Here is a 27,773-nt window from a genome sequence, read left to right on the forward strand (position 1 = left end):
GTGCGAACCTCTCAGACCTAAAATGGTTAATTGTAAATTTTAGGAACCCAGATGCAGATGCACCATAAATACCATAACACTGAACTACAAAAGCTGTTGTGTTTACACCAATGGGGTGGGGGTCAAATATACAACTCTGACTTCTAAAAACAGCACTCACTCATATTGGAGAAAAACGTGTTACTAAGACCCATTTACCATAAACGAATATGAATGTCGAGCGGTGACAGAGACTGAAGATAATGTAAGATCCTTTGTTAGTAATGAGAGTGGTAATTCTGGAGCCAATTCTGTATACCAGAATACCAGATAGAGCATTGTAAGAAAGAGTTAAACTTAAAATCCCATAAATAATGCACGTTCTTTTGCAAACTGATACGAGTTTAAATTGACTTTTCGTATCTTCCTTAAACAATACAACATCACTTCCTATGTATGCATCAGAAAATGTAAACTGCTTTGCTAAATCTGGTCTTGTAACCGATATTTTAACTGTCAAGATTGAGTTTTGTATTGACTGAAATATATTTAATTAGACTACTCCCATGCCTGTCTGCGAAGAAACGAATGCAGGGGGACATCTGCTCCTTCTTCTGTGGAGATACACCAACACCAAAATGTTACGTAAAAATATTTAATGTGGAATTCCACGAAACATTGGGTAAACCCCGCAAAATGCCCAAAATCCGAACGGAAGCCAAAATGCGTTTTGAGATATTGAAGTTGAAAATGGCAAAAGGTAATCTCTATTTGACGGCAGATTGTTACAAATTGTCAGATTTCCAATGGCTTCGTTTGGTCGAGTGTTACTCAGGATGAGGTACCCCAAGCAATCTAATCAGTCAAATAAAAATTATAAGTAAGGCTCAAGCAAGCATATCAGCACACCCGGTACATGGCTCCATAAAAAGATAGCGTGACCTAATTTTTGAATGGCCCCGTATTGGGGTTAAACAATAAGTGACCGTGTGACAAATAAGCTCATTCGAATATAACCGTGGCGGAGGCTGACATGGATGAGAGGTGTCGAGTTAATCTTTTAAGAGTGCTTTAAATGTGCGTTTCCCAATCGGCGCGTTCCCAGATTTTGTCGCAGGTTGTGACCATGGTGCGGTAATTCTTGTTCCTTTGTTTTATTGTGCTAAGCTTTAAGATGATAATGTGTGCTGTCTCAAACAAGTTATCAAGGACTATTTTACACAGGATGCTATTATCATATTCCAATACCAGTTTCTCTTCTTTACTCATATTCTTCCGCTCCTCGGACTTGGTCTTGAAATACTCGTTAATTTCATTGAAATTGCATTTCGAGAGGTTCGTCATGACGGATCGCTCCTCATGCGACATTTCCTGCAAGAAATCATAATGGTGATAACATTTAAAATATTCCACAGCAAGAACCCAACCCTGAGAGATTATAAAATTAATAATTATAAATTTATTCATAGTTATCAAACTTGACCATTTTACAAGATCATTAAAAAAACAGGAACAAATGTTGGCCGCGAATATAACAATCTTACAAATGATTTGAACGATCGACAAGGACTGCGTCACAAACCTTCCTCCATTCTTTGAAGAAGTTTTTCCGAAACACGTCCTTTGTGGTGTACTCGTGGTCAAGCATTTTGCCAAAAAATGTTGCAACCTCTTCTGCTGATTTACTTAGCTTCCTGACCTTACCTAAAAAGGGTCATTAAAGGCAGTTAAATGGCTAAAAATTGAAAGGGTTTGCCAATTACAGTGGAGTCACTCCTGTGATAACAACGATATGTTTGATAGACTTGTCATGCAATCACATGTGTTTATAGACACCACCTCCCTCACCCCTCACCAAACAACCATCCCACCAATGTTAATGATTAAAAATTATACATTTCCTTCCCGTTGAAATTTGTTCTTTATGAGATGATTACTAAGCAAACATTCCACTTGTCTATAGTGTCTACAGTGTATGTCTTGTTCCTGTCTTGTTTTGTAGTGTCTTGTTCTTGTATAGTGTATGTCTTATTTTGTCTTGTCTTGTCTATAGTGTATGTTCCAAATAGCGACTTTACTATTCTCCACATTGGGTATCTTATAAGATGCACACACATGCGCCTGCACTTCCAACTCCCATCCTTCTCATCATTAATACATACAAGTCAAGCAAAAGCAGATTTTGACAGAGATGCAGTATTCATGGAATAGAGTACAACAAAAGCCATAGTGCAAACAAGGCTTACCATCATAGTAAAAACGAACATTATCAGGGAGAGGTTCGTATGCAGGAGCAAAGACTGGGCCCTTGTGTTCTAATACTTTCCATTTGATACCATCTGTGTAGCGTTCCTCTTCCCACCTGTGGTGCCGAAAAGAAAGGAAATGTTTTTTTACTTCAAAGCCTTGCAGGTGAATAAGAGTTGAGGTGTGCCAAGGGAGGACTTTGCAATGAAAAGGATGCCCAGTGGTCGGCTAGCTTTGGAGGCAACTTTAAAATGTGGCTTGCCCAAGAAAGATCATACATGGCTGATAGATAGAACCATGAGATTTGAAGTTGTGTGTGGCGAGGCAATGATTGCATCGATGCGAGTACTGTCCGTCGATGGGCTTGGGTACTAAAGACAATGACGCTGGACAAATCATCGCCAAACTACTTTCATTCGCCGATGACTGTCGACAGGAGGCACATGTGCTCTCTGCTGTTAGAAACTCAATAAATAAAAAATAAAAAAACATACATATACATATACACATATATATATATAATGTTGCAAAATTTGTTCTTTATGAGATGATTACTAAGCAAACATTCCACTTGTCTATAGTGTCTACAGTGTATGTCTTGTTCCTGTCTTGTTTTGTAGTGTCTTGTTCTTGTACAGCGTATGTCTTGTTTTGTCTTGTCTATAGTGTATGTGCCAAATAGCGACAAATAGTATATACAGTGCATTCATAAAGTATTCAGACCTCTTCACCTTTTTCACATTTTGTTATGTTGCAGACTTATGCTGAAATCATTTAAATTCATTTTTTCCCTCATCAATCTACACTCAATACCCCATAATGACAAAGAGAAAACAGGATTTTAGAAAGTTTTGCAAATTTATTAAAAAGAAAAAACTGAAATATCACATTGACATAAGTATTCAGACCCTTTGCTATGACACTTGAAATTTAGCTCAGGGGCCTGCCATCTCTCTTGATCATCTTTGAGATGTTTCTACACCTTGATTGGAGTCCACCTGTGGTAAATTCAAATGATTGGACATGATTTGGAAAGGCACACACCTGTCTATATAAGGTCTCACAGCTGACAATGCATATCAGAGCAAAAACCAAGACATGAGGTCGAAGGAACTGCCTACAGAGCTCAGAAACAGGATTGTATCGAGGCACAGATCTGGGGAAGCCGACAAAAAAATCTCTGCTGCATTGAAGGTTCACAAGAGCACAGTGGCCTCCATAATTCTTAAATGGAAGAAGTTTGGAACAACCAGGACTCTTCCTAGAGCTGGCCGACCGGCCAAACTGAGCCATCGAGGGAGAAGGGCTTTGGTAAGAGAGGTGACCAAGAACCCGATGGTCACTCTGGCTGAGCTCTAGAGATCCTGTGTGGAGATGGGAGAAACTTCCAGAAGGACAACCATCACTTATCACTGCAACACTCCACCGATCTGGGCTTTATGGCAGAGTGGCCAGACGGAAGCCTCTCCTCAGTGAAAGGCACATGAAAGCCCGCTTGGAGTAAGCAAAAAAAGCACCTAAAGGACTCTCAGTCTGTGAGAAACAAGATTCTGTGGTCTGATGAAATCAAGATTGAACTGTTTGGCTTCCGTCTGGCCACTCTGCCATAAAGCCCAGGCCGGTGGAGTGTTGCAGTGATGGTTGTCCTTCTGGAAGTTTCTCCCATCTCCACACAGGATCTCTGGAGCTCAGCCAGTGACCATCGGGTTCTTGGTCACCTTTCTTACCAAGGCCCTTCTCCCCCGATTGCTTAGTTTGGCCGGGCGGCCAGCTCTAAGAAGAGTCCTGGGTGTTCCAAGCTTCTTCCATTTAAGAATTATGGAGGCCACTGTGCTCTTGGGAACCTTCAATGCAGCAGAAATTTTTTTTGTAGGCTTCCCCAGATCTGTGCCTCGACACAATCCTGTCTCTGAGCTCTGCCGGCAGTTCCTTCGACCTCAAGGCTTGGTTTTTGCTCTGATATGCATTGTCAGCTGTGAGACCTTATATAGACAGGTGTGTGCCTTTCCAAATCATGTCCAATCAATTGAATTCACCACAGGTGGAACTCCAATCAAGGTGTAGAAACATCTCAAAGATGATCAAGAGAAATGGGAGGCACCTGAGCTAAATTTCAATTTCCATAGCAAAGGGTATGAATAATGTCATGCGGCCGCCTTTGATTAAAATCAGACGGTCACAGAAGCCGATTGCGAAGGCCTTAGCTTTCGAGGCGAAAACTCAATGGCGGACTCCAAAAACAAAAAGCTACACAAAAGTGCGCGGGATGGAGGGGCGGCGGCGCAAGAGCCCTGCAGTCTTACCTGTTAAATAAACCACACGGAAATTGCGTTCAGATGTTCAGATATTCAGATATATATATATATATATATATATATATATATATATATATATATATATATATATATATATATATATATATATATATATATATATATATATATATATATATATGTAGAAAAATAATACAAGGGTTTATTCACAAGGATGGTGGGACAGGAAAAGCACGCGCCGGTAATAAATATCCTAATCGGGACGTCCCCACACGACAGATTTCGGATACGAGACGAGGGAATGAATTACGAAAAGAAACGTTCGTTATGTTTGGTGTATGTGGTGTGCGGTCTTATCTGTCCGTCGTCTTGTCCCCGCACGGCTCCAAGCTCCAGCGCGGAGAAACCGTTGCCCGCTCGCTAGGCCCTGATGCGACTCGCTCCGCTGCACACCACGAGGTCCCGCCCGCTCAGCACCAACACTCGCTCCGTGCACGAACAGCATCGCGAAGGGCCGAGCACCGCTCCCATGCATCGCGAAGAACGCGATCTCCAACACGAGCACGAACTCGGAACGAAGAGCGAAGAAGAACGGGTAAAAAGGGATCGAGGGCCAGAAGAGAAAGAGAGAGACGTGCAGCGCAAGAGACCAGCCAAGAACCCAAGACCTCTAAAAATGTCGTGCAGCGCCCTTTTATCACCTTGCGTCCACTCTCCTCCAATGTTCCCTTTTGCTGGCACCCTCTCATTGGCCGAGTGCCTCTCACCTGGTATTGCTCGCCACCCTCCAAGCCCAGTCAACAATCCTCCCGGGCGTGGCTCCCAGCCCTGCCACGAGGCTGGCTGCTAGGCTCACTGGTGGTGTAGCTGGCTGCAGCTCATGCGGCGGTGCCCCGATCTGGCTTCCTGTCCGTCTTCCAAAGTCATTGTAAGGGAAGGGAACTAATTAATGTGTGCACTAAGGACCTATCTAAGTGTTTATATGGGTATGCATTGCCATAAGGGACAAAGGTTTGGCGACAGGGGGGACAACGAACAAAGGAATCTTATCCATAATCCCTGGACTATTTAGCATGCCCTGCTCCCTCGTAGCAGGGACATCAATACAGCTTATCCCGACAAACCGGACTACACATGGAACTTATTACAAGGTAGATTCCCTATCGCAACAGTCGAATACCTACCTATACAGATCTACCTGGCTCTAGATATTCCTTTACCCCCCAGACATAACAATACTTATGTTAGTGATATTTCAGTTTTTTCTTTTTAATAAATTTGCAAAACTTTCTAAAATCCTGTTTTCTCTGTCATTATGGGGTATTGAGTGTAGATTGATGAGGGAAAAAATGAATTTAAACGATTTCAGCATAAGGCTGCAACATAACAAAATGTGAAAAAAGTGAAGGGGTCTGAATACTTTCTGAATGCACTGTGTATACATATATATATATCAAATCAGAGGCAAGTGAAGGGGGAGGAGGGGTTTATTTTAATCGCCACCCTATTGTGCTTCTGGGCATTTTCATAGAATACCGTCTTTGCACATGGAGTTATGATATGTAGCGGAAGTTACCAAAGTTGGCCACTTTTTTTTTATACCCTACTTCAAAAAGCCATAGAAACTACAAATAAGTAATATAAACTGTCTACACAAGAATCGTGGGAAAAGTGATCAGAACAAAGTACTCTATCGAGTGCAAAAAGTGCAATCCTCCCTTGATAGTCAAATTGATTCTAACCATTTGTGTATTAATAATGCCTGGTCTTTTTCTTTTGGAACAATAAAAACAAAGTCACATTGTCCTCACACAGCTCTTCCCCACCTTGGTTAAACATGCAGTTAACCTTCGTTGAAGAACGGCCTAACACTCGACCCAAGAAACAGCCTCCAAATGATGTAGTTCGTTACGTTCAATCGGTATCAATGATATTTGGGATCCTTCTAAACATCGAGCCCAAGTCGAGTCAGTGGCCTGTTAATAACTTGTTTGAAGAATAAGTTAATCATTTGATGATAAAAAAATTAACAAAGCAAAAACCCGAGAGACTTCACCATTTCCATTTCTGTTCTGGCTCTTCTTTCTTCTTCTTCTTTTTGTCTGTGGGCTCTTCCTTAATCCTTGGTTTTTTATCCTGAAAAACAGCAAAAACACACATGTCAGTGAAGTTTTTATACAGAGGAAGAAGAAGGCAAGATTATTGACAATATAAAATAAGCAGGAAACTCAGCTTTGAACTTAATTTACTTTGTTGAACAGTAAAGTGACATGAGACCCATGTTCACACAGGTAATGATTTTGCTCGAAATTGTATGTGGTACACTCAATGTTACATTTCAGAACTCTTGCAGGATAAACTAGAGATTTCATAGAACACGTTACCCAATGCAGTCTTGAGAAAAAGAGAAGCAGCAAATTAAATTGGTCGAGATGATGCAAAATGCCGTATTATTTTGTCCAGGAAGTATATTACCATATACACTTTAGACATGGAACACGAAGAGTTTAACCAATTACTCACATCTTCAGCTTTCCTTTTCTTTGCCTTTTTTTCCAGTGGTTTTTCGTGTGGTTTTTCCAGCTTCACCTTTTTCATCATTTCCAATCTAGAATAAAGTGAAATCTCCTTAGTCTTATAAATGCTGTTTACCCCCCCACCCCCACCCCATCCCCCGTGGACCACCTTAGACCCCGATTTTTGAAATGCCAGGAACAAACTTTGGTACAACACGGGTGATTATGGTTGTGGTAAAGTTTCATCAGAATTGCATGTGTAGTTTCTGAGAAGAAAGCAAATACCTATTTTGAAGGGTAAAACCTGGACCCACTTTAACACCGGTAAACCGCCTTAGACCCCGATTTTTGAAATGTCAGGAACAAACTTTGGTACAACACGGGCGATTATGGTTGTGGTAAAGTTTCATCAGAATTGCATGTGTAGTTTCTGAGAAGAAAGCAAATTGTTACGGATTCGGCCCTTCCGTGGTTGTGGTTTTCAAAAAACTTGTAACATTGCTGGTTGTGTATTATTATTCTTATCGGGGTTGGAAGGAAACGGCGATTATTGTTGTTTAAGGGAAGGGTTATTGTGGTTAAAAGTTTAAAAGTGCTCATGGTAAAAATGAGACAGGAAATCGGATCATGACCCGGAAGAGGAGAGAGGAGGAAGAAGAGGCATGAGGAGATCGTGAAAAGACGCGTCTTGAAGCTCCGTTGCGAGCGGTGGTCAAGCGAACGTCGCGAGTGAACTTTGAGTCCGTGAAAAGAATCTTGTGCGATTGGTGTTATCGCGGGAGTAGTGAAAAGCCTGCGAAATCAGGTACAGGCGTGAGGTTCTGGAGAATCCTCACATAGAGGCTTTGGCTCGAGCAAGAGCCGGCCGCCATTTTGGACCCTCGCGCATCGTTCACTGGACAAGGTTTTCGCCGCGTCCGCTGGACCCTAAGGTGGTCTGCCGGGCTGTGTGTGCACTAAAGCGGCGTCTGACAATTGCACTGCGGTTCGCTGATTGAACGGTGCCTGTGCACGTCTGGATCGCGTCTTTGGGAGTTCCCTTTCCACTGCCCGTTTGCTGTGGGTGTGGATCACGTGACAGTCCACGCCTTGCTGACACCTCCTTACTCGCCATCGCCCCATTGCCGCATCTCGTTGAGTTATAGAGACATTGAGGGGTTTCTGTTCCATTCACTGGGAGTGCCGTGAGTTATGTGACTTGGTGGGAGGGGGGGGGGGGGGGGGGGGAGGGGGGTACCATCCTAAAAGATATTGATTGTCTGGATTTGCTATCATTATTGGTAACTAGCCGAAACCCGTGGAACATCCACGGAAGGGAGGATGTGTGTATGGACAGAGTGTACCATTATGGATGGCATAGGGGATTTGCTTGTCCGAGTAAGAGTTAGGAAGAAAGATGAGAATGAAGAGTGCGTATATGAACAACGATCGCCGACACCGGCACAAATGCATGCTCTGGACTTGTCCACTCAGTGGACCGTTTGCTTTCGCCTTCGCCTGTCCAATCAGCGGACGGCTTGCTTCGCCTTCGCCCAGCAGACGCCAATACGATGGCGTCGTAAGAAGGTGTCATATCGGCAGTTAATCGGATGCTTTTGGGCCCCAACGTCGGCTAATTCAGATTTTTCGAGTATGGCTGTATGTGATAAACAAAGAGCGCGGTTCGTAGATCGTAAATCCTTTAGTGCCGTGGGCATCGGGTCACTGGGTGCGGCGTAAAAGGATAACAAAGTCAAGTCCTTACGCTATTATTACATAGATGTTATTCCTGTGTGATTTTTAATATATTATTGTTTGTTTATAACCATTGGAGTGGTTTCCTTATTGATTCCGACACGGAATAACACATATTTTTCTGCCGTGGCTCCTCCCGGGGTTCGGAGGTATACCGAGACCAGGTCGGGGAGGAACACGTAACAAAATACCTATTTTAGGGGGCAAGCACCCGCCCCCCACCCCCCCCCCCCCCCCCCGCCCCATAGACCACCTCAGACCTGATTTTTTAAATGCCAGGAACAAACTTTGGTACAACACGGGTGGTGAAGGTTGTGGTGAAGATTCATCGAAATTGGGTGTGTAGTTTCAAAGAGAAAGCAAATATCTATTTGTAGGGGTAAAACCTGGACCCACTTTAACCCCGGTAAACCGCCTTAGACCCCGATTTTTTTTAATGCCGTGAACAAACTTTAGTCACAACACAACAAACATAATTTGTGCCAAATTTGGTCACAATCCCATCAGCGGTTTTGGAGAAGAAGTTTCAAGTGTTTACGGACGGACTGACAACGCGCCATCGCATAAGCTTCCCGAACTTCGTTCCAGGTGAGCTAAAAAGCAATTGCCTGAAGTCTGTCAGACCATTAAAAATAACGACAGCAAAAATAATAAATGGGTTCCAAATGTGTGTTTGTTTGTAAGAATAAAGTCTACCAATATAACGAAAATTTTAAGCAAATACAGAGTTAAGCGCAAAGGTAAACGGCTATACATCTCACTTGCTGGAGAAAGGCTCATCGTCCGAGTCATCTTTTGGTCGCTTCACTGGTGCTTTCTTGATTGCATCTTCATGAACCACCTTGGGAGCAAAACTGTGTGTGTCAAAAGGCTCCTTCTTGATATGTGGAAGGCTGTGGAGGTAACATGAAAAGGTTAACCAAAATTTACAAATATGCAACTCTTAATCAGTGGTGAACTATAAAAACTGTGGTTAAGAACACACAACCACTAATACAACAGGCATTTTAAGGCCAATTTCCCTGCAAGAGCGGGGGTTAGCCTTGCGGTCCCCATGACAATCTTCTCCATTTTGCCCTATTTTCTGCATCTCCCCTTGTTAACCGCCTTGCCCGCATTTCTTCTTCGACCATCTTTAGCCAAGTCTTTCTCGGTCTTCCCCGTCCTCTACTTCCTTCTACATTCATTTCCATCACTCTTCTCAACCAGTCACTTTCATCCTTCCTCAACACATGACCAAACCATCTCAAACTGTTTTTCTTCACAGCATCATTCACAGGCTCTATTCCCATCATCTTTCGCAATTCATCATTTGTCTTCCTCTCTCTCAACGATACTCCACACATCCACCGAACCATTCGCATTTCCACCCTTTCCAGACTTCGTTGCTGCTCTACGTTCATTACGGATGTCTCACTCCCAAAAATCATAACACTTATCACACATGCAGCATACACCTTTCCCTTCAGCTTCAACGACACTCCCCTCCTCGTCAGCATGCCACTCAGTTCCCGAAACGTCTTCCATGCACATCTCACTCAAGCAACCGTTGCCGAGTCTGATCCACCTTCTCCATTCAGCATGTCTCCGAGGTAGCAAAATGCTTTCACACCTTCCAGCTTCACACCGTCTCCAAGTTCCAACTCAACATTTCCTCCATCTGCAGCTCCCTCTGTGCACACCTTACACTTGAATGTAGCTGCCACACTGGTAAATGACCCTCTCAGACCACTACATTTTTGATGAACCCACTCAGCGCACATTGTACATTGAATGGAGTTCACTCTGACACCCTTCCTGTACACAGCATATGGCCACTTCCCAGTTCTTTCCACCTCACCACATGCTTTACCACTTGCCATCACCTTCGTTTTTCCGATATTCACCTTCAGACCTTCTTTCTCCATACATTCCTTTCACTTGTTCATCTTCTCCTTCAGTCCATCCATACTTTCTGCAATCAACACCAGATCATCTGCATACAACAACTCCCACGGTAAACCTTCCTTTACGTTCCGAGCCAGCACCTCCATCACAGCTACAAATAGTAGTGGACTTAGTACCGACCCCTGATGCACTCCCACCTTTTTTTTTTTTTTTTTTTTTTGTATACCAGATCGAGGCTCGTGAAAGAGCTAACATTAATCACACAAAAAGACAAACCGACACACAAAACACAAAAAACAAGGGGAGCGGCAGACAAGATGGGGAGAGAGGGGGAAGGACACAAAAGAGAGGGGGAAGAGGGGGAAGAACACAAACACAACATTTGAGAGCAGGGACATCGGGAGGACTTGGGGGGAGGTGGGAGAGGAATAAAACATATGAACACTGCAAGGACTCTGGGGTGAATTACCAGGGGTAGAAAAGATCAAGGTTTTCGATGGGGGAAGATAAGAGATGGTGGTGAACAGCTGTTTTAAAGACCTGGAGGGAGGAGTGGGATTGAAGGGAGTGGGGGAGTTTGTTCCAGAGGCGGGAGAAAAGGGGAATGAAAGAGTGAAGGTGAGCAGAGAGCCTAGACTTTGGCAGTTTAACCATAAGAGGGTTGCAGGCAGATCTTGTGCGACCTGAAGGAATATTGGGGGGACAGAGCACAGAGAGAGCTGGGGGAGCAAGGCCGGAGAGGAGTCGGTAGAAGACAGAAAGACCACCAACCTGCCTGCGGTGAGTGAGTGAAAGGCCCTTGGTGTTGACGACATCGCAGGAGATTCCAATGATTCTGAAAGCTTTGGCCTCAACAGCGTGAAGCCGAGCAAAGTGTGACGCAGGAGCACCAGCCCAGAGGGGAGAACAGTATTCCATTGAGCTGCGGATGAAAGCCTTGTATGTGGTGAGGAGCTCACGTGTGCCAAGGAAGGACTTCGCACGACGGAGGATGCCCAGTCGGCGAATGGCTTTGGAGGCCAGCTTGGAAATGTGGTTTTCCCAAGAAAGATCATGGCAGATAGTGAGACCCAAAAGCTTGAGCGACAGAACTTCTTGGAGAGGATTGTTGAGAAAGTAGATGGGAGGGTTGTCCAGTCGGTCCTTTCGGAGAGACATTGTAAGAGTGTGAGATTTGTCAGGATTGAAAGACATGTTCCACTTGTTTGACCAGTCTGTGATTTTGTCCAGGTCTGCAGAGAGTGAGGAAGCTGCAGACTGCCGATCTGAGGGATGAGGAATGGAGCGACAGAGTAGAGTCGTCAGCAAAGAGATAGAGAGGATTTTCAAGAGAGTCAGAGAGATCATTGATGAAGACCAGAAAAAGCACAGAGCCCAGAACACTACCTTGGGGAACTCCAGCCTGAACAAGAAGAGGAGATGAGAGAAACCCATTCAGGGCCACACATTGACTACGACCAGAGAGGAAGTCCGCCAGCCATGCGTGGAGATTTCCATGGATACCAAAGGAGGAGAGTTTGGTGAGCAGAGCAGGGTGCCAGACCGTATCGAAGGCACGTGAAATGTCAAGGGAGACAGCTCTAATTTCCTGTTTGGCGTTGAGGACCTCCATCCATTGTTGAGAAAGCAGAAGCAGCATGTCCAGAGTAGAGTGACCAGGTCTGAAACCAAATTGATGATCAGAGATCAAGCCATTGGAGAAGAGGAAAGATTTAATATCTGAAGCAATGATGGATTCCATGACTTTGCTGATAATTGGGAGAAGGCCGATTGGTCTGTAGTTGCTGGGATCTGTTTTTGCACCTTTTTTGTGCAAACCGGTGATGTTGGCTGATTTCCAAGCAGATGGCAGATGACCTTGAGCAAAAGAGAGGGTGAAGAGAACAGAAAGAGGGAGTGAAAGAGCAGAAGAACATGATTTTAGGACCCGTGGGCTGATGCCGTCAGGACCAGTTGCAGAATCAGAGTCGAGGGTTGACAGAAACTTTTCCACCTTGTCAGGAGGAAAGGACACAGAGTCCAGGAGCAGCTGGGTACGACTGGGTACGACTGGGTACGACTGGGTACGACTGGGTACGGTGGGTACAGAGAGGGATGGGTTTGGGACACAAGATTTAGAGGCAAACACAGAGTTGAGGCATTTAGCTTTTTCACGTGCGGAGTCAGCCGTTAAGCCATTTGAGGTGAGGGAGAGGATGGAGGGGGAACAAACACCAGAAACAGATTTGACCAGACGCCACCAGGATTTGGAAGAGGGAGAGTTCTGTCCTGAGAACGGAGAGATATTGTTTCCTGGCTCTCCTGAGGGTGGACACACACTTGTTTCGGGCTTTGTGAAAGGAAATGAGATTTCCTTCGGTTGGATTTGCTTTCCAGGAGACGAAGGCAAGTTGTTTCTGGGCAGTAGCCTCACCACAAGATTCCATGTACCATGGACGGGAGGAAGGGTATGACAACTGAAGACGAGATGGGATAAATCTGTGCATGAGAGAGAGCAATTTACTTTGAAAGAATTCCCAGGATGAGTTGATGTCAGAGGCGGTAGAGATGGGAGACCAGTCCAGATGATTGATGGCTGCTTGAAGACCGTGCCAGTTGGCCTGAGTGAAATGCCAGACTCGTCGACGCTGAGGAGGCTCTCTGAGAATGGTCAGAGAGATGTCCAGTTTGACAAGCACATGATCAGATGAGCCGATTGGAGCAGAAGAGCAGCAGACATTTTCAGGGAAGTTTGTCATAACCAAATCCAGAAGAGAAGATGCTCCGTTGACTGAGATCCGGGTCGGGAAATTGACAGATTGTGTCAGTCCCAGTGAGTCGCAGAAGTCCTTTGCTGAAGAGCCATGGCTGGTGAGAGAGGTACCCACACCCAGCCAACTGGCATGGTGACAATTGAAATCACCACATATGAGGAAGAGAGAGTTGGGATGGGTAGATAGAAGTTGGTCCATATTATCAGACAGTGAGATGTAGATGGAGTCATCGCTGTTTGGTGGACGGTACAACACACATATGAACAAAAGGTGGGAGCGAAGGGGAAGCCGTAGCCAAAGGTATTCCTGGGGGTGAGGTGGAGAGAGGGCAGTGGAGGGCGAGTGAGGAAGAGTTTTTTATAAAGATAGCAACCCCACCTCCAGGACGATGCTCAGGTCTATCATACCGGAGGAGGGAGTAACCTGGGAGAGATACCAAGGCATCAGAGACATCAGGATGGAGGAAAGTTTCTGTTAAGCAGATCACATCTGGTTTGTCAGAAGCAACCTGTATGGAGAGGTCTGTCAAGTTTGAGCGAAGGCCCCGGATGTTTGAGGTCCATATCGTTAATGAAGAGGAAGGGGGAGCATCGGGTCCAGAACAGGGGGGGGGAGGGGTAGGGTAAGATGTGGAAGAGGAGGAAGAGGTAGGGAGAGCTGTTGAAGGTGTGTCAGAGATTTCAGAGATTTCAGAATAGCTTGGAGAAAGGGAAGAATGGGGCGGACAAAAGGTTTGATGGAGATTGGGTGAGGCACAGTGAGGTGTTATTTGAGTAGGGGGAAGAAGCAGGGAGGATGCTTTGAGGAGGAGGGGTGAGAGGTGAGTCTAGGAGGGGAGGAGCGAGGGAGAGTCTCGGAGGGGAGGGGTGTGGGGGGAGTTTAGGAGGGAGGGGAGGGAAGGGGCAAGGGGGGAGATTTGAAAGGGATGGGTGATGGGGAGGATTTGGAGGGGAGGGGTGAGATTGGATTTTGAAAAGTGTACGATTCATGGGAAACGAACATTTTTTGCAAAATGAGTTTGAGACCTTCGAGTCAAAAATACGTTTGAGGACACTGGAGGAGGGGTGGAGTTCTGGATAGTTTAAGGAATGTAGAAAGGAGGAACTGTAAGAGATGGTATTATATATATTTTTTGGAATGAATAGATTTGGTGAGCAAGACGAAAGCATCCTTTTGTAGGAAAAGAAGAAAAGGGTGTTATAATATATGAGAGAAAGTAGTTGTTCAGGGGAGAGATTATACATTTCTAACCACGTGATCGCGAACGAAGAACGAACGAACAAAAAGAACAACAAATAAACGAATAAGACCTGGGAAGGAAATATTTTTTGGGGGGGTTTTTTTTTTTTTTTTGTGAGTACAGATATTAAACAAGGAGGTACGGGGTGAACGACTGGTACGAAACAGAGAACGAAAATAATTTCAGCGCATTCGACGAATCGCTGAGAGAAAAACAAAACCACAAGGTCGGAGACGGTACGGTAGTCTAAGCCTACGAGTACTAGGCCGCAGAATACTCGATACCATTAACCGACGATTGTGTATACATGTACGAAAAATTAGCACCGAAAATTTTCCAAAAGATACGCTATAGGTACACACACCGAAAGATAGATACAGTCTCGACAAAAACACGATTGTGATAGATCACTTAGCTTCGAGAGCGTGAGCGCATGGAGCAGCTTCGAAAAGACGTGACCTCGCCGTGATCTCGCGAGACCTTCACCTCAAACTCACCACTGTTCCCGTCCTTCGTCCTTACAGCTGTGCGCGCTCTTTTGTACATTGCCATCACTACTCTGATCAACCATTCCTCCACTCCTAACTTCCTCAATGCCCATGTCGCTACTTCGCGTGGACACCCTATCGAATGCTTTCTCCAGATCGACAAACCCAAGAAACAACTTCTTCCTCTTCTCCATGTTCCGAGTTTCCGAAAACTGCCTCAGAACTACCTCTCCTGCAACTGCCTCAGAACTACCTCACAAACCACTAATGATAAGTACTATTATGTTGGAGGGAGAGGGGTATGAATTAGGTGCATGTTAATAAATTAGGGTAATACGTGTGTTTGTGTAGGTTAGAACATTGTCTATAGCCATGAACCTGTTTGAGTGAGGTCAAAATATTCACCTTTTGTTGCCTTATAGCCTGGAACCAAGTTGCATTAAATCTGACTTTTTCCACCTTTATTTACACATCTTAACCTACAACTTCCAAGTGAAAAACAAATTCTACAAATTTCAGAAATTTAATTAAAAATACAAAACTAGAATATCTTGGTTGGATTGGCGGGGGGAAGACAAAGCACGGAGAGTGCAGAGGGTGTAAGACCAAAAAGGAGGCAGTAGAAACCAGAGACCACTGACCTGTCTGCGATGGCGAAATAATGGAGGCATAGACTCCAGCTTCATCGTGAATGATTCCAGTGATCTTCAAGGCCTCGGTTTCCTCAGCGTCAAGCTGAGAAAGATGTGAGGCGGCGACGCAGTCCAGAGGGAAGAGCACTATTTCATCATGCTGCGGATGAAGGCCTTGCAGGTGGATATGAGTTCAGGCGTGCCAAGGAAGAACTTTGTACGACGGAGGATGCCCAGTCGACAGCTGGCATTGGAGGCTAATTTTTTTTATGTGGTTTGTCCAAGAAGGATTGTGGCTGATCGTGAGATCCAGGAGTTCGAATAACTGAACCACCTCCAGAGTATTGTTTAAAAAGTAGATTGGGGGGGGGAGGTGTAAGAGGCTGAAACCTGCCTCTCTGAAGGGTGGCACAGGGTGGAGTCATCAGCAAATAGATAACGAGGATTTCCCAGAGAGTCAGAGAGATCATTTATGAAGATCAGAAATAGGACTGTGCCCAGAATACTGCCTTTGAGCACTCCAGCCTTGACGGGGAGGAGATGAAAGGATTCTGTTGAGAGCCACACATTAGCTACAAGAGTAGAGGAGATCAGTAAGCCATGTGTGGAGTTGGCCTTGGATGCCATATGCAGAGAGTTTGGAGAGCAAGGCAGGACGACCTTGCTGATGATTGGAAGTAAGCCGATATGTCTGCACTTAAGCCTTAAGGGGATCCGTTTTGCACCTTTTTATGTAATGCAGTGACAATGGCAGATTTCCAAGCAGATGGAAGATGATCTAGGACAAATTATAGGGTGAAAAGGGCAGAGAGGATGTGCAAGTGCAGGAAATCAGGATTTTAGGACATGTAAGCTGATGCTATCCGGTCCAGTTGCAGAGTCAGAGTCGAGGGTTGAAAGAACCTTCTTCCACCTTCTCTGGTGCAAAAGAGACAGAATCCAGGAGTGGTTGGGTATGACATGGAAGGATGGTACCGAGAGTGAGGGTTGGGGACTCAATGTTTGGAAGTAAACACAGAATTGAAGCATTCGGCCTTCTTCTGAGCAAAGTCGGCTTGTGATGCAATTTGTAAAGAAGAAAGGATGGACGGGGAGCATACACCAGAGTTAAGGTACCACCACCAGGTTTTAGATGGTTAGGGGGAGGGATACTATGCTATCCCTTTGAGTGAGATTCTCTTTAATTTGTCAATTATCGAAGCACATTGCTTCAGCACGGCGAGTCCGCATCAAGACCTGTTGACGTGATAATGTTAAAGGAACTGCTGCCAAGTTAAGCCAAATATTCCCTCAAAGCTGAAATCAACATATCCGATTAACAACGACTTGCACGACACGATTTGCACCGCTTTCCCAATCATATAATGAGAGTGACATCAGAAGTGCCAAAGCCTATTAAACATAAATGTTTTGAAACTCAAAAATGATGAAAGAAACTATTATTTATAAAACTACCTTCAACCCTAAAAGGAATAGGCTTTTTTCAGACACTTAAAACATTGGAGGGGGGGGGGGGGAAAGGGGCCATGGTGGCACACCAAAGATCTCAGCTATATAATGTTGGATAGTTACCAAATTTAGCATGTGCATAACACTCGATATAATCTCCAAGAATGTGTTGTTAATTTTGGTTAAATTAATGTATTGTAATATTGTAAGCCAATTAATTATGCCTATCTTTGTACAAAAATTCTAATATGCAGCACTTACAAATTAAGAAACCCAGTCAAACTTCATGTGGCAAGTCAAGAATAACCCAGTTTATTTTTTTTTTTGTATCAAAAGATTCACAAAACTCGAAAGAAAAAGTCATTAAATCCTGCACGGTGTAATTTAAAGTGGTTGTGAATGAATTGCAAAATTATTGGGCAGGGGGGGGGGTGCGGTGCGGGGGGGTCCTTTTAGGGTTAAATAAAGCGTAGCACTTGCCTGAAGCCATTTTCTTTTTTCAACTTTCATCAATATGCTGTCGAGCGAGAAAAATAAGTGGTATCAAGTCAAGCATTATTGAAGTGAAAAACCAATCATAGAACTATCAAGCATTTATAAATCCATCAAATATTGGGCACATTTTAGTAAGATTGCACAAGAATAATAAAATAAAGCGTTAAAAGCACCAAACTTTTGCATAATACCAAGTCCCTTGATATTCTATTCATTTTTGGATGTGCAGTAACTGTCCCAGTTTGATTTTATGGACAGTTTCCAATTCTGAGATGATCAACAAGAGTGAGGCAGACAGGCAGTACACAAACAATAATATGAGAAAATGAAAAGAACAACTCAATAACAAAGGGACATCAGTGATGGAAAAATCTAAAGGGCAATAACATGCTCCTCTTCAGTCAAGCAGATGATGATACTCCCAAAGTACAGATTATATCGTCATCTTTGAAAAGTAATTGTTGCTCTCAAGTGAGAATGGCCGACCAGACATCAGATGGCAACAGTGACAAATTAGTGCTTCTCAGAACCAGGACATTTTCCCATCACCTTCTCAGTTGGATGAGCTGAAATAAATATATATTTTTAACGAGGCTCATGGAAGAACAAGGTTAAATCGACAGTGGGTTTGTGGGGCAACAATTAGGCACAATGAGGTGGGGAGAGAAACGAAGAGAGAGAGAAAGAGAAGAGAGAAAAAGAGAAAGAGAAAGAGAAGAGAGAAAGAGAGAAAGAGAAAGAGAAAGAGAAGAGAAGAAGAGAAAAAGAGAAAGAGAAAGAGAAAAAGAGAAAGAGAAAAAAGAGAAAGAGAAAGAGAAAAAGAGAAAGAGAAAGAGAAAGAGAAAGAAAAAGAGAAAGAGAAAAAGAGAAAGAGAAAGAGAAAGAGAAAGAGAAAAAGAGAGAAAGAGAGAAAGAGAAAGAGAAGAGAAAGAGAGAAAGAGAAAGAGAAAGAGAGAAAAAGAGAAAGAGAAAGAGAAAAAGAGAAAGAGAAAAAGAGAAAGAGAGAAAAAGAGAAAGAGAAAGAAAAAGAGAAAGAGAAAAAGAGAAAGAGAAAGAGAAAGAGAAAAGAGAAAGAGAAAAAGAGAGAAAGAGAGAAAGAGAAAGAGAAAGAGAAAGAGAGAAGAGAAAGAGAAAGAGAAAAAGAGAAAAGAGAAAGAGAAAGAGAAAAAGAGAAAGAGAAAGAGAAAGAGAAAGAGAAAGAGAAAAAGAGAAAGAGAAAGAGAAAAAGAAAAAGAGAAAGAGAGAAAGAGAGAAAGAGAAAGAGAAAGAGAAAGAAAAAGAGAAAAAGAGAAAGAGAAAGAGAAAGAGAAAGAGAAAGAGAAAGAGAAAAAGAGAGAAAGAGAGAAAGAGAAAGAGAAAGAGAAAGAGAAAGAGAAAGAGAAAGAGAAAGAGAAAGAGAGAGAAAGAGAAAGAGAAAGAGAAAGAGAAAGAGAAAGAGAAAGAGAAAAGAGAAAAGAGAAAGAGAAAGAGAGAAAGAGAAAGAGAAAGAGAAAGAAAAAGAGAAAGAGAAAAAGAGAAAGAGAAAGAGAAAGAGAAAGAGAAAAAGAGAGAAAGAGAGAAAGAGAAAGAGAAAGAGAAAGAGAGAAAGAGAAAGAGAAAGAGAAAAAGAGAAAGAGAAAAAGAGAAAGAGAAAGAGAAAGAGAAAGAGAAAGAGAAAAAGAGAAAGAGAAAAAGAGAAAGAGAGAAAGAGAAAGAGAAAGAGAGAAAGAGAGAGAGAGAGAGAGAGAGAGAGAGAGAGAGAGAGAGAGAGAGAGAGAGAGAGAGAGAGAGAGAGAGAGAGAGACTTGACATTTAAGGTCTTTTATTACAAAAGTATAAAAAGCACAACAAACCAAGTAATACAATAGCAGTCAACAAAATAATTAAATCAAGGAATTGAAAAACGTGACATTAATTAGAGCAGCAAAAAAAGTTCATCCCCTCCACCTTACACAAGATTTCAGCTTTGCACCATTTTTTTTAACAAAGTGATCAAGCCGTGAAGTCTCTCGGCAAAAGTTAAATTCAATCTTAAGGCGGGCAGACACAATGCCTTTGAAGGCTAACAAAATACTGCATTCCGGTGGACTTGTCCCAGAAACCCTGCTCTTCCGCGTAATGTATATCGCGAGTTTTGCCTCGGCAAGTTAAAAGTTAACGATTTGAGAACCGACATTCTCGTTAGACACAGGCATGCAGTAGACAAAATGATAAAAAGAAAAACAAAAACCGAAATTCTGGAAGACATATTTCAGGAGTTGAAAAAGTGGAGCCAGCCTTTGGCATCCGACATAAGCATGGAAAATGTCCTCGGAGTGATGGCAAAAAGGGCAGTCGTCAGATATCACGAGGTTTAGTCTTTTAAGAAACGTGTTGGAAGGCAAAGAATAGTGTGCAAGCCTCCACTGTATATCGCCAGCACGTTTAGACACAGGTAACTCGTACATCGCCGACCAGGTAGGAGAGGATGGAGCCCCTGCAGTTAGAAGCTCTTTCCAGTGGGTGGTCAGTGGGCTATTGGGGTTAGCAGAGATAACAACATTAAGACATTGCACGTACAAAGTAGCCTTTGCACAGGCTTGTAGAGGCTTTGTGGAAGGAGCACCAGAAAAACAAAAATCAGGGAAGTCAGGGTGCATTGTTTTTGTGTTCTGAACATCGTGCAGTAGAGGCCATGATAAATTAAAAGAGTTGAACACTTTAACAATTGAACGAAGAAGTTGTCCAATTATTCGGGCTGAAGTAACATTGCATACTTCCGAAATCTGGTTAGGGGTCTGCCATCCAGAATAAGTATGGTTAACAAAATCCTTGACAAGAAAAAAAACAGATTCAATAAAGGATTGAATTAGGGACCTACTTTGGCAGTCATGGCAAAATAGGCTGTTGTATAAAACGGGTTCACACATTAAGTTCCAAAATTTATATGTATCCTTGTTTCGTACTGGAAGGAGGCACTGACCGGCATTCACGAGACTTCGATAAAAGGAGGGCAGCAAGGAGATGTCTATTCGCTGCAGATCGAGTAGAAAGAGCTCGGGGCCACACCTGAGCTTACCCGCTTGCTGCAACAAGCAAGAAGGCAGGGGCCGCCAAGACAGGACTTCCTTGTAGAGAAGTTGGCGCAAGGTGGTTCGTCGAAAAGCCAGTATTTTACTGGTAATGTCCACAAGTCCTTGACCTCCTTTATCCAAGGGGACACTTAGAAGATCAGCTCGGAGCTGGTGCATGCCGTTCCAGAAAAAATTAACAAGGATACGCTGCAAGTTAATGACTAGCGATTTGGGCGGTTGTAAGACAGCCATCCGATGCCAGAGTTTGGAAGCAGCCAAGTTATTAATTATCAGCACTCGACCTCTATAAGACAGTAGGCTGGACAACCTTTTCCAACAATTAGGGATATGGGAGATGTGATCAACCATCTGATCCCAGTTCTTTAAGGAAAAGGTCTCATTCCCAAGAAACACACCGAGATGTTAACACCATCATACCTCCACTGCAAAGCATTAGGCAGGGAAGGTGGGATAAATAACCCAGAAGGACCAAGACACAAGGCTTTACTCTTACTCCAATTGACAGTAGCAGAAGATGCCAAATTGAATTCACATAGAGCACTTGTGAGGGCAGCAATGTCAGACTGAGTGTTAACAATCACACACAAATCGTCAGCATATGCAAGCACCTTAACAGGATTAGCAAGAGGTGTCACCAAGAACCTAGAGAGTTTGTGGCATAAGTGAATCAGCAAGGGTTCAATGGAAAGTGAATACAGGTACCCGGAAAGAGGGCAGCCTTGTCTAATACCTCGCTGAATAGGAAAAGGTGAACATAAACTGTTGTTGATGTTCACCAAACTAAAGTTGTTGTGATACAGCAGCTTGATACAAGAAATAAAGAAGGAACCAAACCCAAACCCCTTCAAAACTTCAAGTAAATACGAATGGTCAACGCTATCAAAGGTCTTTTCTTGATCTAAAAAGATCAGCCCGGTGTTAACATTCTGACAATGACAAATCGAAATCAAACCACGAACAGAAAAAATATTGTCAAATATCGATCTGCTGGGAATACAATAAGACTGGTCGGGGGATACAACGTGCTTGATTAAGGTTTTTATGCGATTAGCGAGTAACTTAGACAGGATTTTGTAATCAGTACAAAGTAGAGAGATCGGGCGCCAGTTCTCAACCAGTTGAAGATCTCCCTTCTTCGGGATTAATGAAATGACGGCACGTCTGCAGCTCAAGGGAAGTTCACCAGTTTGTATGCTTTCTATGAAGACAATTAGTAGACATGGTCCCAGCAAATCCCAAAAGGTGCTGTAGAATTCCACTGGCAACACGTCTAAGCCAGGTGCCCTGCTGGTGGGCAAGGTCTTTAAAACACTAGTGAGTTCGTCCAATGTTATTTCGCCTTCAGCAGTCGAATTCTGGGTCTCAGTAAGTGTAGGCAAGGATGCGGTAAATGAATGTATATGGTTTGGGAAAGTGTGCTTGGAGGAGTAGAGGTGAGAAAAGAAAGTCTTAATAGTAAGTTTAATGTCACTTGGATCAGTCAAGATCCTTCCGCCAACAGAACGCAAGGACAATATTTGTTTTTGTTTTTTTGAGGCAGTTTCCAGCTTGAAGAAAAGTCTGCTCGGGTTATTTAGTTGTTGCAAATGAGTCATTCTCATCCGAAGGAGTGCACCCTTTGCACGTTCGGCCAGTAATTCATTTAACAGGGCTTTCTTTTCATACAACATCTGCTGCTGCCCATTATTACGAGGAGGACACTTTGTTTTGCAAGTGAAGAATTTGTGTCTTCACCAGATCTATATTTACATCGTGATCCCGAGTACTGTGTCGTGAGAAATTTTGACAAAAAACTATAATTTGAGCTTTAGCGTTGTCCCACCACTGACGTAAACACGAGAACTCTTTATCCATCGTGATGTAATGTGCCCAAAGGCCCTAAAGGATGCAACAAAGAATTCATTTTGAAGAAGTGTTGTATTGAACTTCCAATAAGGGCTCACCACCTTTATGAGTATATATATATATAAAATAACCACCTTTAGAGGCCATTTTTCCCCGCAAAGCGGGGGTTGGCCTTTTTCGGGAACCGTGGTTGTTGTTGTTTTTTCGGTCCCCTTTTTGAAGCAATGTTTTACGGCCGGATGCCCTTCCTGACGCCAACCCTTTTTGCTGCCTTTAACGACAAACAGGGAATTACCAGTGAACTGGTACTCAATTAGCCGACCTCGGAAGGATGACAGGCTGAGTCAACCCCCCTGGCGTTAATTCAGCAATCGACCGGGATTCGAACCCAGGATCCTTGGATCCTAAGCCGGCACCCTAGCTGCTAGCCCAACACCAGGGTGCCCCATCCAACACCAGGGCAACTGAAAATGCATAGTGATGATGTGGTGATCGGAAAACCCAGATGGGAGAATAGAGGTGTTTAAGACGAGGTTGAGGAAATGGTCAGAAACGTACAATTTATCAAGTCGAGCTAGCGACACTAAGTTGTTAGAGCAGTGACACCAAGTGAATTGTTGCTGCATCGGATGTTGCAATCTCCAAATGTCTGTCAACTTGAATCTTGAGATTGAGCGAACGAGAGGTCTTGTACTGGCTGTATGTGGCTCAGCCCCATTCCTATCAAGGGAGGGGTTAAGTGTGCAATTGAAATCTCCTCCAAGCCATAGAAAGTGGTCAGGGGGAACACCAGCAAGATACGAGTCAAGACAGTCAAAAAAGGAAGATCTTTCAGCATTTGTACTTGGTGCGTACACATTCATTATTGTGAAAAGCTGCTGACCAACAGAGAAAGTCAGCGAAGCTAAATATCCCTTCACAATTTTTTTAAAGGAAACCGAAGTCAAGGGAAGAGTTTGCCGAAAGAAGATGGCTATCCCAGCAATTGGGCTTGATAGATTGCTAAAGAACCAATTAGTCTGGAGGCACTTCCAGGAAATGTGACAGTAGGGGTACACTCATGTTACAAGCTGGCAACAATGTTTTTCTGAAAGCCCAGACCTCTAGGAACCCAAAAAGTCTTGTTGCCAGCTTGGGAAATGGTTTGGACCAGATTTGTGGCCATTTTTCAAAATGGCCGCCTACATTTTTGGTGTTTTCTAATATTTGAGCTCTAGAACTTATATCTGGCTGTCTTAAAGGTCTCTAGGGTTATGACCTTATAACATATAGTCATACAACAATCCTCACCCAAATTGGGGTGCATGGCATATCTATAAGTGGTTTTATTGAAGCAAAAAGGCAAAAATATGCCTGAAAAACGCCTTCATTTTGATTTTTCCAAATCACTAAATTGCATACTGTGAAGTTGTTCTTTGGTCAATTTCTTTCAAAATAGTTTTAAAATTTGCCCAGATCCCTCCTCTTCATTAGCAAATCTTCAGGAATATACCCAAGTTCTCAGAAAATATGTTTTATGCATGATCAGCTACCCCTACCCCCTAAATCACAAAACGTGCCAATTTTCAATATTTCCAGATTCCAACCAATATCATTGTTGTATGACTTTTTCTCATCATGATAGGTCCAAATTAACTTACTCTATGTGATTAGGTGTTAATAAAAATTGAATTTCACACTTTAGTGAAAATCCAAGATGGCTGCCAAATGGCCAATAAAATATAATATTTCACATTATGACGTTAAGTTAAGGTAATGCAGTCTACCATTTGATACCAACACATTTTTGAGACATAATATATTGCAATAATGATGCTTTCCTTTGTATCCTTCCTCAGGTCCTGCCCGAATCATCATTTTAACATAATTGTTGTGTTAACAATGTACTATAACATATTGCTTGTTGCATGTGCTGTAAATAGCTTTCAGTGTTGTGGTAGACATAGTCTTTGTCTCTTTCCAGATATGAATGAAGATGGAACCTGTAGCTGTGATAGGCGGGAGACGGAAGAGAGAATCAGTTGCACTGGACATCGACTGGAGCACATGCTTCATTTGCCAAGGCAACAGAAAAAATGAAAAGACAACCAAGCCCACAGATGTTGGTCTCGAACGCTTTAAAGACTGTGTGATTACGAGACAGAAATACCATGACCATGAGTACATCTCAACACTTGACAGAATACAGAGTATTGACCTTGATGATGAAAAAGAACACATAGTATGGCACAGGGGCTGTTATTCAAAGTTTACACATGCCAACCATATTGAGAGACTGAAAAATCGGCATGAAAAGGAAGCAAAGGACTCGTGTGACCAACCATCTACATGCATTCGCCCCTCTTCTAGAGCATCAGTTGCTTCAGTGTCCTGGGACAAATGTATTTTCTGTCAGGAGGATAAGGCAGGAAAGCAATTGAGGAATGTAGCCACTTTAGAGACCTCAGACAGAATACTAAATGATGCTCAAAAGAACAAGATTATGAGATGCCGGTTGGCAGGAATAAGTGACCTAATAGCTGCTGAAGGGAAGTACCACCTTCCTTGTTATGTAACCTTCAGGAGGAAGTCTGAGTCAACTGTGGTAGAAGAAGGCCCAGAATATCCACCAGATGTTTGTTTCAACAAAATGATCGAGGAGGTGGATGCTGGGCTGTCTGGAGGAGACATCTATACCATGAAAACCATCTGGCACCAATACTGTTACATGATGAGAAGAGACTTCAGTGTCTGTGTGGAGCAATGTGACCGACAGAGTTACAAAGCATTCAAGAACAAAGTCAAAAGGGTATTAGGAGATAGGGCAGATTTTGTACAGTCCATGAATCAACAGGATTCACTTCTAGTCTTCCCACTAATTCAAACAGGTATTGTTGTTCAGAACTTAGCAGAGATGGCAGATGAGCTAGAACAAAGTGAGATACAAGATTCTGATGAAACCTCCCAGCACATTCCATCTTTCTCAGCCGAAACAAAGGACAAGGAACTCTTGAGTTGGCTTTACAGAGTGGCAGTCAAAATGAGAAATGACATCAAGACAATGCCAGGACACTCAGATATTGGAGACATCAATACTGAAAGTGCACAGAAGGTGGTTCCTGAAAGCCTTTACATTTTCCTACGCCTGCTGTGTGATTGTGACAGCATATTTGAAGATTCTGAAGGGACCTCCGAAGGTGATGATGATGGAGAAAGCAAAAGGATTTTGAGCATAGCACAGGACATAGTATGTTTGGCATCTGGTGGCAGAAAGCAGACACCAAAGCAACTAGGGCTAGCTCTCACTGTTCACCAAGCAACAAGGTCCAAGGACTTGGTGCAACTAATGCATGCTGCAGGACATGGTGTTAGTTATGAAACTGTAAGAAGAGCTGACACTGCCCTTGCAAACTCTGTCTTGGCCAGATATGTTGAGCAAAACAACACAATAATACCCCTGAATTTTGCACAAGCTACCTACCAAGGATACATCAGATATGCTAATGATAACATTGACATCATAGAGGAGACCCTTGACGGTCAAGGCTCCTTTCATGCCTCACAGTCTGCTGCCTTTCGAAGAAGCATACCTGGCGAAAAGACCATTGCACCTGATGTCAAGTCAAGCAGTAGCAGATCTGTAACTGTGCCAGAGCATTTCAATGAGATTCAACCTTCAGGCATGGGCACCCAGAAACCCGAAGCAACATTTCCAGTAGCTGTGAAAGCTGATTGGTATATGGAATCGGATGCCCAGGTTATCTCTGAGGCTATGGCCATAGATGTGTCATGGCTCCTTGCACGTCAGTCTCACACCGAGGACCAGCATGTTCCAGGCTGGACAGCATTTAACCAGCGTGTGTCTGATGTGAATCCAGCAAAGACTACAGTAGGGCCTATGCCGATAATCAATGAGCCTGCACATGAGTTTGACACCATCTGGACAGTGATTCAAAACTGCCAAAGGATGACTGCTGCACTAGGGCAAACGTATACAGTACTTACCTTTGATGAGCAACTGTACTGTAAAGCCAAGATGTTGCAGTGGGCCAAACCAGACAAATGCAAAAACCTAGTGGTGATGCTTGGTGGTTTCCATATTCAAATGAATTTCACCAAGGTTATTGGACAGTACATGGCAGATTCCGGCTTGAAGGACATTCTGGTAGAAAGTGGTGTGTATGGCGAGAACACTGCACAGAACATCCTCAACGGGAAACAATGGAACCGCACAATCCGTGCCCACAAGCTTGTGTTTGAGGCATTATGGCGAATTCTGTGGCAGAAGATCCTACATTGGCTGAATGAAAATGAAGTACAGATTGATGCAGAAATCAATCAGGTATCAGAGGACCTTTCGAGAGCTTTCCAGCAGGCAGACGATGAGGCCATCTACAGTGCTCTGAGGCGTCTGGTGCATGTACCTCAAAGTGTGCATGCTTGTGTGCTTGCGACGTGTGCATGTACCTCAAAGGCCCGTCCATGTCTAACTGGCAGGTGCAACTGTAGGAAAAATGGATTGCGGTGCACATTGGCATGCAAATGTGCAGACTTATGCAGGAACCCCCTCAATGACTCTGATAGTGATTAGACGACATGCATGGAAACTTGAGTATATTCCATAATGTCATATTGTTACTATGCTGGCTGTATTTGACGTAATGTAACTAGTCTTGCTTCAGCTCTGTTCCACCAATGTATTACTAGTCTATGATATGACTGTATCCCACATTCTGTCACTTATGTATGAATAGCCAGATTAGCTTGTTGGGTATGACTTTGTTAATTCAGTGCCAAATATTTGTTTAGTTTAAAGGTGCAAGCATTGCATTGACGTTTGTATTGTTTGGATCAGTGTAACATAATAATGTTTGCATTATGTATACAAGTTATGTATGTTTATTTTTGTTTTACATTAAATAATATAGCTTATATTTTACAATCTTCTATGTCTTCATTTATGTAAGTGCCTTGTTTGTCAGCTATGTTGGAACTAATATACTCCGCAAACAAGGCACTTCCAAATCCACACTACTTTCCTGAAATTCAAATGTTATAAAACATAAATTTTACATAAAGTCCCCCTCTAAAATAATACATCTTCAACTCATCAAGACTCTTTCACATACATGTGACCTATAGAATAGTAGTGCCTCATATATTTAGTATAAATGGAACATTTTAGAAGTGCCTCTGAATGAAA

At 43.2% G+C, this 27,773-nt stretch overlaps 1 protein-coding gene across 3 annotated transcripts in view; it reads right to left on the bottom strand.

Annotated features, from left to right (window-relative positions):
• The window catches only part of LOC137421302 (DNA topoisomerase 1), a 111,313-nt gene that overhangs the window by 36,898 nt on the left and 46,642 nt on the right, over positions 1-27,773 (bottom strand). Inside the window, exons 2-8 of one of the 3 annotated variants that reach the window (XM_078771616.1) lie at positions 17,679-17,715; positions 9,511-9,642; positions 7,023-7,107; positions 6,556-6,635; positions 2,226-2,341; positions 1,562-1,683; positions 1,228-1,350 (exon numbers count right to left, since the gene is read on the bottom strand). In XM_078771616.1, coding sequence (XP_078627742.1) covers positions 1,228-1,350; positions 1,562-1,683; positions 2,226-2,341; positions 6,556-6,635; positions 7,023-7,100 — 519 coding nt within the window. In that variant the 5' untranslated portion in view covers positions 7,101-7,107; positions 9,511-9,642; positions 17,679-17,715. Of the gene's footprint in view, positions 1-1,227; positions 1,351-1,561; positions 1,684-2,225; positions 2,342-6,555; positions 6,636-7,022; positions 7,108-9,510; positions 9,643-17,678; positions 17,812-27,773 lie in introns of those variants that run through there. The other 2 variants (XM_078771615.1, XM_078771614.1) reach the window with 2 other exon arrangements.

The sequence above is a fragment of the Myxine glutinosa genome, chromosome 2, assembly GCF_964187855.1.
Source record: "Myxine glutinosa chromosome 2, kmMyxGlut1.1, whole genome shotgun sequence".
NCBI classification, from domain to species: domain Eukaryota; kingdom Metazoa; phylum Chordata; class Myxini; order Myxiniformes; family Myxinidae; genus Myxine; species Myxine glutinosa.